Raw genomic sequence first — 17,775 nt, forward strand, 5'->3', positions numbered from 1 at the left:
GTTTCATCTTGTTTGAGGGAGTATAACACTAAGCTGAAACCTGTATTCCAACTATTACTAAGAAAAAATACTAAATGCAAAGCAGATTGCTACTCAGAATGATAGGGCCAGTGCAGACATACTCTCAGCCATGGTTAAGAGAGAATGAGGAAGCCTCATAATTACATGCTCCTTTTAGCAATTTTTTTTTGGAGGGGAACGGTAACTGAATTAGTCAAAGGATGCAGAAATATCTAAAATATACAAGGAATCCAAAGGAACAGGTGCAATAAACTAAAGTAAAATTGGGCATTTCACAGTAACTAACCTTCTAATCCTAAATATATTCATATGGAAGTAAGGTCACATTAATAATAACAGGATTTACTTCCATTTTAGAGGATTTAGGAACACAGAACACTGTATCTCATAATTCAGCCATGTCTGTAACCAGCATAGCAATGAACATTCACCAGCAGCGCCACCTGTGGAGCAGCTGTAAGCTGTGTCCTATGAATGGCATTCACCCTTCAAGGTCTTTGATGGGATCTTGTTAACTAGTCCTTTTGGTCCAGATACCATTTTTAACAGATCTAAAAATGTTAAATTCAAAACAGATGGGAAAGAGTCTCTTGAGAAAAATACATTTCTGCACAAAATATTTTAATTGCATTTTTACTGTTCACAGATTTACCTGGTTCATGTGGTCTGCAGGTGCAGTTACACAAAGAAAGTTGCCTAATGCCTACTCTTTCTTTGCTCAGACAGAATCAATGAATCAACCTCTTGCATATCATTCATAAGTATTTCAAATCTTTATTGAACAATAAAAAAGGCCCACAAAAATCAGAGAGAATTTTGGACATTTCTGTCTCTGAATACTTAACAGTTCAGCAATAATGTTTTAATACATTTTTAAGACAGACTGCGTATCTCGTTCTGAACCAGTCTTCTACAGAATCTAAATCAGTTTATTGTGAATGGTTTGAAAATATATCTCCAAGGACTGATATCTCAGCCTTATTGAGGTTTTAATGACTAAATGAACCCTGGCAGAAAAACCAAGAAGTTAAAAATGAAATGAAAACATATTTAACATCTTAAAACTAATTAAAAGTATCTAAAAATTAAGAACTTCTAAAAACTTTTAATAACAATTGCATAACATCCCCACACAGATAATAATTTCAAGGCAACCAGATATCATGATAAAATCAGTATTTCTTTCCTCAGCTATATCATTATATTTAGTTAATGAAATGTTTTAAAGAAAAATGATCAGAGAGAATGACCTGTACCTTCTGCAACTGCTGAAATATGTAAGATAGTGTCCGTGGAATTATGCCCCTATCACTGTAACGTTCTGCTCCTCCTGTTATGGTAAAGGTCTTGCCGCTGCCCGTCTGTCCATAAGCAAATATGGTGCCATTATAGCCAGCTAGAGCACTGAAAGTGGAGGAATAAATATGTTATCTATGTAATATAAACATTGGTTTATAAACTTTCACTCTCTGATTAGTGTAGCCATGGAAATCTTTGCTGCCATGATTGGATATTCCTTACATCTTCTAAAATGAAAAATAATGTCAACCTTTTTCAAGCAATTTCCCTTAATTTAACACATTTTTAAATGCTTTCGTGAATATATGCATTTTCATACACACTTACCCCAATGTATGCAATTTTGTACATGTTACTTGGCTGGAGAACTGCACAGCAAAATTCAATGAAGTGCAAATTTTGAAGGCTGGCTATGCTTTGATTCTCATATTGTCCTGGAAAGTGTGAATTTGGTAGCTTCACCTTTAAATGTGAACTGAATCAAATCACCGCTCAATCCCCACTGGTGATACAGCGTCATTTTTAGCAGTAGCAAACTGTATGGGGGAAAAGATGGCTGCCCCCATCTTCTTGAAGCCATTTTTACATTTAAACAGGTTTTTAAAAGAAGAATGGAATAAGAAACTCCTTAGAGCACCTTGCAATTGATTCCTCCCTCCTAGGTAAAAAACCCCAAAGCCTTATTGCTACCCGGCAAACATCACTGATTAACCCCCTTCCAACTGTCAGGGGGAAAATTTCCAAAGAAGGAGAGGGATCCCTTTTCACAGTCTGAATTTTATACTAGCTTTTGAGTACACTGTTTTAGAAGAAACCAATCACCATTTCCAATTTCACAAAAATAAAGTTCTAAATGCAGAAGACAGAGATCAGTGCAAAATGTAGCCATAGGTTGCAAAAAGGAGAAGGTACATACCTTCTCCGATAATTCACATATATAAAGGTTTTTCTTGGGTAGCAATGTACATACAGAGTCTTTGTTTTCAAGTCACATTCAAAGTGAGACATTACTGTTGTAAGCAATATGTGGCTGGGGGAAAGAGAAGTGGGAATAGAGAGGGAAGATAGTAAAGTTTCATTATTTTACATAGTACCTCGGGTTAAGTACTTAATTCGTTCTGGAGGTCCATTCTTAACCTGAAACTGTTCTTAACCTGAAGCACCACTTTAGCTAATGGGGCCTCCCACTGCTGCCGTGCCGCTGCTGCACAATTTCTGTTCTCATCCTGAAGCAAAGTTCTTATCCCGAGGTGCTATTTCTGGGTTAGCGGAGTCTGTAATCTGAAGCGTATGTAACCTGAAGCGTATGTAATCTGAGGTACCACTGTATATGAAGGAAGCTTTTATGTCAGCATCACGTGAATCACTACTTTTTGTTGGCAATGTGAGAGACCAGAGGGCCCAGGGAGTGGTTTGCAGTGTGTGTTGTTTGGTGGGGGGAGGTTGTTGCTGGATGAGATTAACCAGGCATCCCCAACCTGCAGCCCTCCAGATGTTTTGGCCTACAACTCCCATGATCCCTACTAGTGGTCAGGCATGTTGGGAATTGTAGTCCAAAACATCTGGAAGGTAGAAGGTTGGGGATGCCTGAGATAAACCATATCAACTGTATGCTGTCTCGGGGGTGGGGGGTTTGATCCCTGTCTTGTTGACTTGCATATGTAATGATGAATTATGGCTTCTCCCATAATTATATCATATTCCTGACATCATATCAATGGAAACATTTCAGCTTGATGAAGTAATCATTCTCTTGATAAGACTTACTAGTTTTCATATAAGATTGTATTTGGTTTGTTCATCTCAAATACTCAACATATGTTATGTAAAAGAAGAGGGGGAAAGTATTTTTGTGCACTCTGTTTATGAGTAAAGTTATAAATAAGCCATGCTAAGAAAAAAAAAGCAAAACCTTCCTTTTCTTCCCTAGGAGGATGGGGCCATGTGTAGGTCAACAGTGAGTCTGGTGCCATGAGAGAGGCAAAAGGCCTCCAACTCATTTATCTGGAAGCCTAAGCATTTGCCAGATGGCTCAGCGTAATCTACAATAGCAAAATGTCAAAGAAAAGAACACAATAAGATGCCAAAGAAAGCCAGTATCTGCTGAAAACAAAAATACCAGAATTGTCAGAAGTATTTGTTTTCTGCCTGGTTATTAGGCATATATTCCACCTTTGTTTCAAAAAGAAGTTATTGGGGGGGGGGTTGTTCTATGTTATATCATGTTGTCAGCATGAAACAGTTGTTTGTCCACTTTAGGATCAGCAGAATATTTTCGAACTTTGTAGCATTGCACTGAAACTAGGCAATTCTTGAGTGATCGGTTTCTTGGGTTTGGTCCTCACATTCTCACAACTTCTTACTCTGTCTTGCTGTAATTCAATGCTTCCACAGTTACTAAACCAGATTATTATTATTTTGTTACATCTAAAGTGCAAAATGGTAATTTAATCTCAGTTTACAAAATGTGATATGAAAGCTGGCTCCGCTTAAACTAGGATACGACTCTGTAGCCACATTTTGAACTGTCAAAGTTTCTGGACTATCTTCGATGTTCGCTCCAAGATGAACTGCAATCATTCAAGATGGAACTGAGGTTGAGGATAGGTACATATTCTCTAGGGAAGAGCACATGTGGCATACTAGTTGAAGCTAGTAAAAGGTTCTTGCGGGCACTACCACCACCTGAGTATCCAAGAGCAGGGATAGATCCAGGAATACTCCCAAACTGTACATCTGCTGAGTCAATGAAAGTGTAACCCTGCACAGAACAGGTTGCACATCTATTCCAATGTCAGGTTTAAACTTGCCTGGATGGAGCTTCAGTTTATTCACCCTCATCGTGTCCAAATTGCCCCAAATGAAAATCATACCCACATGGTATGGAACAATACCTAGAAGCTGTTCTGAGACTGGAGGGGGAAGAGTTTCTGTTTTGTAAAAAATGATATTTGTCTAGTTAAGCTGGGAGGGGAATAATGGTGGTGGTGGTGGTGGTGCCATCAAAACTTAAAAATCCAGCCAATTGCCATCACAAGAAGATATGGATTAGGACAGTGATGGCCAAACTTGGCCCTCCAGCTGTTTTGGGACTACAACTCCCACCATCCCTAGCTAACAGGACCAGTGGTCAGGGATGATGGGAACTGTAGTCCCAATATAGCTGGAGGGCCATCACTGGATTAAGAGAAGAAAGAGTTGAGGAACTAGCAAAAGGAGAGTTGGGCAGAGAAAGAATGCTAGGCAACCACTTGCAGAGTACCACTTGTTCTGCAGATGCTCTTTTTGGAAGTTACAATGTGACTAGAGACTGGAATGCTTTTCTCTTAGTTAGTTGAGCTATAAAATGGTTACAGAATTGCTTTATTTAGTTAATTATATCTGTATCTCAAACAGAAACACATCAAAGACATAATCCAAAAAAAGTAACCAAGCTAAAATGAACTGTAGCAAGTTTTTGTCATGCTACAAAGTGTCATAGTAAGGAATTAATGAATTTGTGACAGGGTTGCATGTTGTACAGATATATAAAAGACACTTACATTTCTCTCCCTAGATTCAGGAGAGGCATGTTACTTTGGCAATATAAACCTAACTGAGTAATCCTTCATGGGCCAAATCCGATTTCAACAGACTTAAAAGAAATAAGGGAATTCTGATTGGGGAACACAAAGACTTTGAAGTACTGAGTTAAAATAATCAAGTTAAAAATATAGTGGTACCTCGGGTTACATACGCTTCAGGTTATATACGCTTCAGGTTACAGACTCCGCTAACCCAGAAATAGTGCTTCAGGTTAAGAACTTTGCTTCAGGATGAGAACAGAAATCGGGCTCCGGCAGCACGGCAGCAGGAGGAGGCCCCAAAGGCTAAAGTGCTGCTTCAGGTTAAGAACAGTTTCAGGTTAAGTACGGACCTCTGGAACGAATTAAGTACTTAACCCGAGGTACCACTGTAAATGGTAAAAATTGCCACTTTATAAAAGAGGCCTTGAATGGGTAAATGGGGCCTTTGGACCAAAAGAATCTTAACTGCTCCTGCATTATATACAGTCCTGCATTAGCCATTAAATGAGGTGGTCCTTCAATAACTATGGAACGAGGTGAAACAGAGGAAAAGCACAAAGGTAGATACTGTGGAACCTTGGTTCTCGAACTTAATGAGTTCCGGGAGTCCATTTGACTCCCAAAATGGTTCGCAAACCAAGGCACGGCTTCCAATTGGCTGCAGGAGCTTCCAGTAGTCAAGTGGAACCCTCATCAGACATTTGGCTTCTGAAAAATTTTCACAAACCAGAACACTAACTTCTGGGTTTGCAGCATTCAGGAGCCAAAACATGCAAGTACCAAGGCATTCGAGAATCAGGGTACAACTGTACATACAAACTTTATTTTTCACTCAAGAACTAATCAAGTCTTGAAGTATTTCAAGCTTTTATTCAGGGAGCTTTTTTATTTTTGGTTAAAAATAAACTGGAGATCAAAGTATGTAAAATACATGCTGATGAAAGTTGTCAACTATTAATATTTCAGTCACACCCCTTCTCTAAACTATTTTTCTGGCATCTTTGTACTTCCATTCTATCCATCATAGACACCCTTTAGAACCAGAGTGAAATATGGCACAGTACTGACTAATTCAACTTTCAAGTAGTAATGCTTATGAGAAACATAAAGTTTACCCTCATTTTAAAGTTTTGAGACAGATGTTTTCAAGGAGATACATTTAAATATCTTTCCTCATTTGGAGATAAAAGTTATTTTCATTAAAATAAACAAAATATCTCATTATTACATCTTTTGTCTCCCTGCCAAATCTGTAGCATAAACCCTATTTAGCAATGCTCTTCATTTCACGGATATGTGCAGTTCTTTATATATACACTTAGCAGAATGGATTTTTTTCAGTGCAAATACATACTGCATACATTTTTTCCACAAAAGCTTTCAGAAATTGGCCTGAAAAAGATGTGCAGTGTTTATAATTTAAGCAGTTTACATTAATTTGAATGCTTGGGTAATCTGGATTTTGTGTCAAAATAAATCTTAAAAGATACTATGCCTTATAATAGCAGTTTGGGGAAAAACATAGTAACCCTTGATACAATTTCAGATCTGTGGCTCCATAGCTGAGTGTCTTTTTAAAAAACAACAACCCCACTTTAATCTTTATAGTTCTGACACTTCATTTTTCAGTGAGATTTAAAAAGGAGGAAAGAAAACCAACTGAAAACATGCTAAATAAAAACCCTATAATCATGTCAAAGTGGTATTCAAAAAGGGCATTATTTTCTTCCCCCACCATGCTGCAAATAGACTCTACCGACCTCGATGTCAAGCCACCTACACGAATAAGAAGGATGTGATGCATGTCTGTCTATTGTATGGCTTCACCACTGCATACTAAGGGATATCAAAAGATGGTAATGCCTCCCAGTATATAATTGGTTCTCAACTGCTAAGTCTTTGGCTGGAACTAACTATAGACCATCCTGCTAGCTCCAAAGAGGGTAGATTTTTTACTTATTGACCAGCCCTAAGTACCTATTCCGGTTCTTCTTTCTCCAATATTTGATAGCAATAGAGAGGTTTTTAGGACTCACTCAGTTCCCTTGATTTTAAATGATAGAATCATGGAATTGTAGAGTTGGGAGGAACCACGAGGGTCATCTAGCTGAACGCCCTGCAATGCAGGAATTTTTGCCCAACATGGAGCTCAAACCCAACCTAATAATAATAATAATACCTTTATTGCCAATGTACAACCTGTGTACAATGAAATTAACCGAGCCTCCCTCCCTCCCCAACACTCAATCTCGTTGCACTCTGTGTGTTTGTCGCCCCCAGGATGCACCAACCCCAAAAGTCAGTTGCACTATATTATTTTCCGTTCAGCAGCCTAACAGCCTGCGGATAGAAACTGTTTTTTAGCCTGTTGCTACGACTGATTATACTTCTATATCTCCTGCCTGAGGGTAGAAGATTAAAGAGGTGCTGGCCGGGTGTGAATCATCCCTGAGAATTTTTCTTGCTCTCCTAAGGCATTGGTCCCTTGCAATGTCATCTGGCGGGCTCAGGGTACAGCCCGTGATATCATGTGCTGTGTTCACCACCCTCTGTAAACACTTTCTGTCTGTGGCTGTCAAGCCAATGTACCACACTCTGATACAATATGAGAGGACACTTTCTGTTGTGGACTGGTAGAAGGAGGTCATCAATTGTTGTTTAACATTGTTCTTTCGCAAGACCCTGAGGAAATGGAGTCTCTGTTGGCACTGGCAGAGGAAGAGGGGGGCAGGGGGAGCATGATCTCGGTGGGGTTCCATCACGGCTGCCCCCCGCCAGCGCTGGGTACCCCCGCAGGCGGTGCGCCCCACCCCAGAACACGCGCCCTGCCCCAGGAGGCGTGCCAGTCCCGCCCCGCCTGCTCTCCACCTCTGGTGCTGGAGCATGAAGCTCTGCCACTGTCTGCTGGGCCTGAGCTATTTGGTTGAGTTGTGGTTGTTGATGTGAAATGAAGTCCTTCAGAATATGACTGCACACACCCACACCCTGAAAGAGGTAGGGTACTTCTCACTAGTGAAATTGCAATGCAACCAGTTTGAAGACACCCCCTGCTCCCCTTTCTGTTTAGCCAGCCATTGAATCATGGAGTTGTTAGACAAGCAAGAGAGGGAAATGTCAATGGCAATAACTGGGAAATGTAACAGTGGCATTGCAGAATCTGTCAGCACAAATATCAGCGCGCTACGATTCATCTCAGAGTATTTCCTCTGTGTGCAGTACTGTTATCAGAAGCTTTATTTCCTCTGACTACAGGCATTTTATAGTGAACTATTATTTGTTAATGTTTAATATTTCAGATTTCATGCTGCTGTATTCAGAGTCCAATGAAAATGACATCTTAAAATTAGAATATTTAGATATAAGAGTTTTAGTTTGAAATCCTCAACATTTTGGAGAACAAACAAGGAAAGAAAAAGCTTCTAGCCAAAAAATCAGGGCCGATTCTGTGGTCAAATGCCAGTTGGCAAGAAAAGTGCAGAAGCAACTGGAGGCTGTGGCACCAGGACTTGCTGACTTGCCCACCAATCTCCACCCTCTCCTCAAAGTGGTTCTCCCATAAAATGAGTTGTTGTCCAGGATTCTAGGCAAACTTGTGTAATGTTTTTAAGGTACTGATCCCAGGACTCAAGTTAAGCAATATATCACTTAGATCTACATACACAAAAAAGATGTTTGGCACTTGCAGTTTAAGTTGCAATTTCAAAAGAAGACAAACTTGTGTTACAACAAGTTACTGTGGTTATGCATTCTTTAAAGTAAGCTACAATAACAAAAAACTCTGCAAACTCCAGTAATAAATATTCTGGTCAGAATATACGAGACAGAGTGCACTTAGCCAGGTTAGGAACGTGCTGTTCCAGATGCTGTGTAAATATAAAACTAAAGGACAACTCTTGTTCCAAAGAATTTATAGTCAAAAATACCAGAAGCAATAAATGATCTATAACTGGAAAACTGACAATATCTTTCTTTTCAGTATTTGCGTAGCATAAGTAAGTTTTAAAAACCTTTTATTCATGTAGCCACTGTGTTGGAAACTATTCTGTCTGCCAGTTAAATCGCCCAGCAACCTACTGTACCAGCAAAAATCACCTACATGTCCAGAATCAACATGCTACAGCTGCATTCAATCGAGTCACAAAACAAGTTCAAGAGGACGGAAAATGTGATATGCTACACCACAGCTGAATGGCTGGGACAATGAACAAAGAATAATGGGCAATAGCTGTTCTTTGTGGGAGAAGGCAACGAAGAGTGACACATACTCTCCTACACTACATGCAAAATAAAAGCCACCCTCTCCTTCATAGTTTGTTTTATGTGTGAATTAGCATTAGGCATGGTAAACCAGGGCTGCTATCATAAAACCAATAAGTGGGTTTTCATCCCTCATTGTCCTAGTTAGTGCTAATGCACATGTAAAACCTGATTGGCATTAAAGAAAGCCATGGAAGGGAGGGTAGAATTCACATGCAGAGAAGAGGATGGCGCACACACAAGCACACAGCACACTCCCAGTCTCCTAACTGTATTTAGGAAACTGTGAACTTCTGCTGCATTCAGTCATAAAAGAGCCTTTCTTAATTTTGAGTTCTTTTCATTTTAATACAACATCCATTTAATATAATATAATATAATATAATATAATATAATATAATATAATATAATAGCTCTAACACAACTGAGAGAACAGGCTGACTAGCCAGCAATACCTGTGTAATAAATTCAAGACTGGGTCCTCATCCCCACAACTGGGTGTGCTGGTTCTATTCCATGACCCTCCGACTTCCTGGTAATTCTATGGTCACCAGTCCTAATCAACATATGGGCATCTGACCATATGAGACAGACAATTTTGCCATTTGAATCTCACAGTATAGTCTCATCTGAGCATTCTCCAAGGTCCAGTAACTTACTAGCTAGTTAGCGCACATGGCTTCTGCTGTTGTGCATCTTGTTGTTGTAAGTGGTATCCCTTGATGGCATGCTGGAGCTCTCTAGGGGAATTTTTTACATATTTAAAGTAAGTCAAATAAGTTAAAGAACCATTAAATGGTTAAATTTCTTCCATCATTGCATGACTTAAGTGTCACGAGATCAGTTGTTCTATATTCATAACGAGTTCAAAGTGCTAGAAACCAACACTGCAAACCATCATTTTTTTTCTGATTTGCACACAAGGACTTTTAAGTTGCACTTAAACCAGTCCTACTTTGGATGTCATGGGAAACTGATTCACCAAACCAGGTAGACTATCTCAAGAAAAGAGTGCAGCAGGAGAAGAGAAGGGAAAGAGGAAATGCTCAAACTGGTAGCTTGTTCCTGCTCCATTAAACCATTGTTTGTTGGAGCAGCAATGTTACCTATGAACCAGGCCAGAAAGCAATATTATATGTTAGGGAAAATGTTTAGAACAATGGTGGACAATGGGTAGGTTATCGGACATGTTCACTTCCTGAGGCAATTTAATCTGGCCCCTAACAAAGCTATTAAACGTTACTCAAGGCAACAAAATTGTCCACAGTTTCGCTTATAAAAGAAAAAAATGTTTTAAAGTTGTAAATAAATATTCAGGATCCTGGCAAGCCATGAGAAGTTCAGTTAATATGAATAAATACAGTTCTGACCCTTTGACTACTATTTGGGGAATGCAGGGATGTCAGAGAATACAGAAACTGCTTATCACTTGTTTAAAATGTCTACTCTAGCAAAAGACTAGAGAACCAAGAAATGTATCTGTCTCATCACTGAAACAAGAAAAACAATGCAATGACTTAACATTACCCAACCTGGTGCCTTTCAGACGTTTTGAGCTATAACATCCATCAGACCCAAGCTGAAAGGAGTTGTAGCCTAAAATATCAGGAGGACAACTAGTTGGGACAGGCTGCCTTAAGTAAAATAGCATTTCAAATGAACCTAAAGAAGTCCATGTAATCCAGAGCTTTCCAAACTATGTGTCGCGACACATTAGTGTGTCGGCTGCAGTGTGTAGGCGTGTCACGCAAACGCTCCCTATGCTCCTCCCAGGGCTGAAAAGGGGTTAGTTTAACCTCTGGTTTGCTAGTAAAACTGAATCACTATGTCATGAAATGATGCATGTCTAAAAAGTGTATCACCAACATGAAAAGTCTGGAAAGCTCTGATGTAATCTAAGCAAATCAGAAGATTAAAAATCCAACCTCACAATGGGGCTTGTTGTCAAGTATCCATGAATGGAAGTGCAGTCTGAAACAGTTAAACAAATGGAATACTGCAACAATGGGGGAAGTTCAAAGAAAGACAAAAATAGGAAAAAAAATGATTCAACTTTTCATCCTGCCAACAAGACACTGAAAACCTCTAATTAGCACCATGCATGTCCTCTCCTTTTATCATATTTTGACATTGTTCTGGATTTATTCTGTTGTAATACTGAATTTAGCCTCCCCGTGATCATATGACAAACAGCCTTGGAATGCTACTGAAGAACATCATTGATAGTTCTGTTGTGTTACTTTCCTAGAAACACATCAGCAAAGCTGTTCCCTGACTTACTTGTATACTTTTATCTTCATAAACATGTTGGTCTGAGCCTCTAGAAAATGGATCTGACAAGTTGGCATACCAACCTTGTCTGCATATGTTTTTTAAAGATAATAAAACCAATGTTCATTATGAAGAACCACACAATAGCAAAATAGCAACAATTAATCTAATTGTAACAACCTGTAAGGAAATTTTGGCATACTCAATTATAGAATGAACAGCAACTGAAACACCACGCAGTGAAGAACACCATAGAATATGAACACATCTGTAAATATATACTTCAAAAATAACATTGTGCATAACAGAATGTTTTTTTAACTGTGTTTAGAAAGCCCGGTTCAAATAATGAGCTATGTTGCAATAAAACTGCAATTACCAGCAAGTGATAACATCCTGCACTTTTATAAACCAAAACAGAACAAGTGTTACTCAACTATGGAAACAAACAGTTTAAGAATGGGCTAAATTACAACATAGTTTAAAAAGAACACAAACATTGCAAAAAAATATTTTTCTGTCTGTTGACTGACAGTTTTAATTCACATATTTGTTATTTCTCCAAAAAGTATTTGAAGCCATATTTGGGGGGAAACAGATTATACACAATCCTTCAATTCCAAAACAAGAACACAGATTTTTTTAAAAAACAACTAAACAAAAACATGTCAAGGAGTGTCAGTTAAAAATTAAGACGGATTCAGCTTTTAATTATTACATGAGACTTTACCCATTCATAGGGCTCATTTGCATACAATGCTAAAGTATGGTTTAACACCATAAAGACAAGGCACACAGAGCTGGTGCTCTGCCACCTCTCCTTCTCCCATGTGGTCGGTAATTCAACCAAGTTTACCTTCAATTTCAAAGGATCTTCGCTCAGCGTTATATGCAACCAGGACTCATAGCTTACAACAAGCAATGGGCATTTGCTAAACAAGCCACCTTCAAAACATGAATAATAATAATAATAATAATAATAATAATAATTTATTATTTGTACCCCGCCCATCTGGCTGGGTTTCCCCAGCCACTCTGGCTGGCTTCCACAGAGACCAAAAATACGCTAAAATGTCACACATTAAAAACTTCCCTGAACAGGGCTGCCTTAAGATGTCTTCTGAATGTCAGGTAGTTGTTTATCGCTTTGACATCTGATGGGAGGGCGTTCCACAGGGTGGGCGCCACTACCGAGAAGGCCCTCTGCCTGGTTCCCTGCAGCTTTGCTTCTCGCAATGAGGGAACCGCCAGAAGGCCCTCGCCGCTGGACCTCAGCGTCCGGGCAGAACAATGGGGGTGGAGACACTCCTTCAGGTACTGAACCATGATGAAACATAGTCCCATAGTCATTGCAGGAAGTGATGGACTGGGAGGCAGGAGGCAGCCTCACACTGGTGCAAGTTCTCCTACACCTACTTAGTATGAGAGCAGCCTCTTTGTTTCCTCTCACACAAATTAAAATGTAGCTTCTAATAATGGTGATAGTAACCCACTTGCTCAAGTTAAGAGAAGGACTGAAGGATTGTGCAACTGGACACTTTAATCAAAACGCCCATTTACAACTATTAGCTCCCTAGGCTGTCCTTGATGGATTTAAGATCTAACTACTTATGAGCCTATTCGTAATTGTTAAAGCAATTATTCCAATTCTTATAAAAAGTAACCAAATTTTATGTTGATTATTTTGCCCATTATGAATTTAAGTAAGAAAGTTTAGCTTAGAAACAGCAGCCAAGCAGTGAAAGAAGTTAGTTTTTAACAACTACCTTGGAAATGTGGACTCCAGTGGAACCTGGCATAATATCATATGTCAGCAAACACGAGGTTAGGGAGGAGTAAAATTCAGATATAAGTCACTTGACTAAGACCACATAATTAGACCTAGTCCACACAGAAAGCAAACAAGGTGACAGAATTCTGAGATAATAAAATGGAGTGTTTCACTTCCAGGTATAGGTGACAATGTACCATTTTGGATGCTTCTCCAAATAAATAAGTGCCTTTCTTTGCACAGACGCCCCTTGAAGAACCACATTGGCCTATTGTTTTCAAATTACTTTTGGGAACAACTAAAAACCATTCACAGAAAGCATAACCCCTAGGTGGCTATTAGATGCTGATTTAATTAATTAAGGAAATTACACAGATTTTTTAAAATAATCAAACTTACCATTCTGCAACCGGCTTGGCAATGGCTTCAAAAATTTCATCCTGTTTTGATTCCTGATCAAAAACTTTCTGAAATCTGCAAATTATGAACAATTGGTCATGCAAATCTTAAAACACTACTTTTTTATTTTAAAAAAATATGTTTGTAACTAAGTCAATGTTTACATCACTGAACTTACATAACCCAGTACAATGTTTTCCCTGTAGTCTTTACTACACTATGCTGTTGTGCTATTGTATCCACAAAAGACTGTAAACACTGCTGCTTTGACAAACACTCTACAATAAAATCCTCTGATAAAATTATACTGCTTAGAAAAAAGCAAACTGTATTTTACTACTGTCAAGGGGACCAGTGCTTCCAAATGGCCTCACACAGGACTTGTATAATTAACCCTAGAATCAAACAGATCATATAAACAGTACAAATTATTTTCAGTTTTCTTCTACAGAAGAAGAAAGGGAAGTCATTAAGGAAGTTATTTTAGTCAAAGATCCAATCCTTCAAAGGAATTGTGCCCAATTTGCAACACCCAATACAAATCTTTTAGCATCTTAATGTAGCATCATATTTACAGCAGGTTTTTTTAAAAAATGTGACAGCAGCAGCCTCTGCATAAGAATAGAAGAACTCTGCTCTGTGGAACATTTCTCTCAAATATGTATTCCACCTACTTCTTTAATAGAAATTATTCTGAACACTCCATTTTTTTCCTGCTACAAATGTTTTAGAAGCCTTGAGGTTTCTGGTTCTCATGTCAATTCACTTCAGTATAAAGCAGAGAGAAGTTAATGTTAGGTAATGACTTTGAAATCTAAAACATAACAAAAGCTACTACTTCATCACTAAGCCTTAATACTTAATTTCAAAATAGTTAGCAAATTCATCATGGTTCTGGGCTGTTTTAGATTGCTTTCAGCATAATTATAGCATCCTTCAACAATATCAATAACTGTCATTCATTCCCAAGAAAGGAAATTGAAACAGACAGAAATGGTACTTTACCCAGAAATAATTTCAACTGAATTCAATGGGATTTAGGTTTGGTGGGCCTAATCAGGCCAATGGGATGGAGGTTCCTCACCACTACCCTAGAACAGCAGTCCTTTTAATTCCATGAACATTTATTTGGGTGTAATCCCATTATTTCCAAATGAAGATGCATGCAATCAGGCAGTAAAGGTATCACTTTTAAGTCTTTTCTCTCCCTACAATACACAACAAAGTTGCCTTATGATCACATGGTATAATAGAACTAATACAAAACAACAAGCAAGGATAACCTATGAAATTGCCACCCTATAACATTCTCTGTGAACACCCGCTCCTCCCTGCCTTTTAGCACAGGGTTCAGTGGGCAGGGGAAAGGATTACAAACTATAAAACAACATGATGGAACATTATCAGATGGCATTTTTGTGTTTTGCCATTGTGCCACTCACAATGTTCAAACATACAACATTCCTAAAATTAACTATGTACCAAGGAGACAAATTAACTTACTTAAATTTGTAGCTTTCTCGTTTGTTATTGACAAATCCATCTGCCAAATCACGTGGCACAATAATCTCCAAACTGAATGCTGATGCTTCATCTTGTTCAACTGAATATATCTACAAAATAAATATGGAGTCTTTTAATATGTTATTTGTATTGGAGAAATTCCAATTTATTTATTTTTTCAGAATACAGCATAAATTACCCTTAGGCCTAAAACTGTAGACTCTATGGACAACTTCCAATAGGCTTTTTAAAAAAGGGAATATATCTAATAGTAATACCAACAATGAAACCAGTAATATCAAGAAGGGTTTATATTCATATCAGTTAGCAAATTATACACAAATAAGGAAAATATATTTGTATGGAAAACATTTAAACCTTACACATGCAATGTATAGAGGGATATGGCAGGATAATCACCACCTATTAAATACAGAACTGTGTGCGTCATATCAAATGTAAGTCCCAGTGCTATTTTTTCTAGAAAAAGAGTTGTCAGAACTCATCATGAACACCTCCCTTGTTCTCTTAGAATGGTAATGGTGCCCACCTGAGAGGTGCTGAAACAGCTCTGGTGAGCTCCAGCTGAAAAAAGACCTGGTAAGCCCTACTCCAACTTCCAAACAAGTCTTGTAGGTAATTATCAGGGACTATAATTGCCATAGTGAGCCAATTAGGGCAGGGGCTTCATGGTGCAGATAGATACCATAGGTTGTTATTTTTTCTGGCAAGTTCTTTGCATTTAAAAAAAAACTTGCATAATAGCAGGTAAACCATTTCCTATTAATCATAGTTGGCAGGGGGAATCGAGGAAAGAGTTTCAGTTGCAGAGTTGTCTGCCATTCAACAGTTAAAGATACGCAAATACATAATTTAATTGATTCTGCAGAACGTAATGTCATTTATTTATTTACTGTTCTGTACAGTCATGCCTCGGGTTGAATGTGCTTCAGGTTGAGTGCTTTCAGGTTGCGCTCCGCGGCAACCCGGAAGTAACGGAGCGCGTTATTTCCGGGTTTCGCCGCTCGCACATGCGCAGACGCTCAAAATGACGTCACACGCATGTGCAGAAGTGGCAAAACAAGGCCGACGCGCCGACGCGTCTTACGTTCTATTCAGGATGAGAACAGGGCTCCGGAACAGATCCCATTTGCATCCCGAGGTACCACTGTATTTACAATTGATATATGGGGGAATGATCATTAAGAGATGTCCAACAGTGGAATGGACTTTGTCTGAAGGTGGTGGACTCTCCTACGTGGAAGGTTTTTAAGCTAAGGTTGACAAGCCATCTGTGATGTGTGATCTGGTTGAGATTCCAGAATTGTAGGGGGTTGGACGAGATGACCCTCGGGATCCCTTCCAATTTTACAGTTCTAGGATTCTATCATCATCATTATCATCATTATAACTTTGCCAAAGCATTCAGAGTGTCACAATCAAAATCCCAACAACACATTCTAATGGTGATAGTATATATTGTTACGCATCAATTTATATTCCGTTTAGGGCCAAAACAAGCTGCTATGACGAATATGGGTTAAATTCCCATGAAAACTTACAACCACAGGAGCCAAATCCTAGAGGCCAAGGGGCCAACCCTCAACAAATTGTTTGATTGGGCCAGCGCCCCACCCAAAAAAAGATGATGGGCGTTGCTGTTCAGTTTGCATGCACCATATCATTTGGTCAATTATGTGGGGCGGGGCTCACCTGCCCCCCCAAAAAAAATATTTTATTGAAGTTGGCACCCCTGTTTACAACTTCTACTTGTGTAGGATACAGAAAAAGAAAGGGGAAAAAACCCAGCTGGAAATGAGTTCTTTGATGAGTGATTCAACAGACCAGAACTTTATGGTGATTCTACTAATCACGTGAACAGAAAGATCGTCTGGATTCGCTCTCGATGCGCCTGCGACTGCCTAAGGCGGCGCATTCGCTTCTCAGGCATCAGCCACACCAAGCCACAACTTGCTGAGCGGGCCGCCCTCCTCGCCTTCCTCTTCCAGCTCGTCTCCACAGCAGGGTCCCCCCCCATCCCTTCCCTGCCAAAGGGCGCCCCTCACACGCAGCAGCAGCCAATTCCTCCCCCCCCCGTGACGTCCTGTATATTTATTTATTTATTTCATTGGTTCCGTCCCTCGGACGCAGCTGGTTCTTCCCCGCGCCACCTACCCCCGGCGGCTGCCTCCTGCCGAGGGGCTTGACCCGGGCATAGATCTGGATCGTTTGCTTCATCATCTCCGCAAATCAAAGCTTTGTCGGGGCGAGAGAGCGGCGAGGGGGCGCTAGGCCCTCCATAGCAACGGTAACCGGGCAACGCTACCCAGCGTGCCTTGCGCCGCAAGCGCGCGAGGTGTGGGGGGGGGGAGAAGCCTCGCATCGCACCGCGCATGCGGAAAATGAGAGCGCGTTGTTTGCTCTGTTATTGCCATAAGCTGCATTATACTGTATATGTATTATTTGTTGACTGACACTGATAGATCCTCATGTGCGCTGCTTCAAACACAGGGAAAACACAATGGGTTGCTTCCAACGTTAGAACAGACTTAACTGCAATGACTTGGCAGGCCTGACTTAGGTCCATTGTTTTTAATGGGTCTGTTCTAGTTAAAATGTTTCTGGATATACAACAGCCCAATAATAGCGGCATCTGTCACACGCGCACACTGCCTCCTTTGTGCTTCG

At 39.6% G+C, this 17,775-nt stretch overlaps 1 protein-coding gene across 4 annotated transcripts in view; it reads right to left on the bottom strand.

The window, feature by feature from the left end:
• The window catches only part of KIF6 (kinesin family member 6), a 157,021-nt gene extending 139,604 nt beyond the window's left edge, over window positions 1–17,417 (bottom strand). For 3 of the 4 annotated variants that reach the window (XR_008329668.1, XR_008329667.1, XM_053382935.1), the window contains exons 1-4: window positions 17,263–17,417; window positions 15,088–15,197; window positions 13,585–13,659; window positions 1,278–1,425 (exon numbers count right to left, since the gene is read on the bottom strand). Coding sequence is in view for 2 of the 4 variants with exons in the window: in XM_053382935.1 (XP_053238910.1) it covers window positions 1,278–1,425; window positions 13,585–13,659; window positions 15,088–15,197; window positions 17,263–17,328 (399 nt within the window). In the remaining 2 variants the exon portion in view is untranslated. Of the gene's footprint in view, window positions 1–1,277; window positions 1,426–2,236; window positions 2,337–13,584; window positions 13,660–15,087; window positions 15,198–17,262 lie in introns of those variants that run through there. The other variant, XM_053382936.1, reaches the window with a different exon arrangement.
• Between the last annotated feature and the right edge of the window lie 358 nt (window positions 17,418–17,775).

Source organism: Podarcis raffonei, chromosome 3 (genome assembly GCF_027172205.1).
Source record: "Podarcis raffonei isolate rPodRaf1 chromosome 3, rPodRaf1.pri, whole genome shotgun sequence".
In the NCBI taxonomy this organism is placed as follows: Eukaryota; Metazoa; Chordata; class Lepidosauria; order Squamata; family Lacertidae; genus Podarcis; species Podarcis raffonei.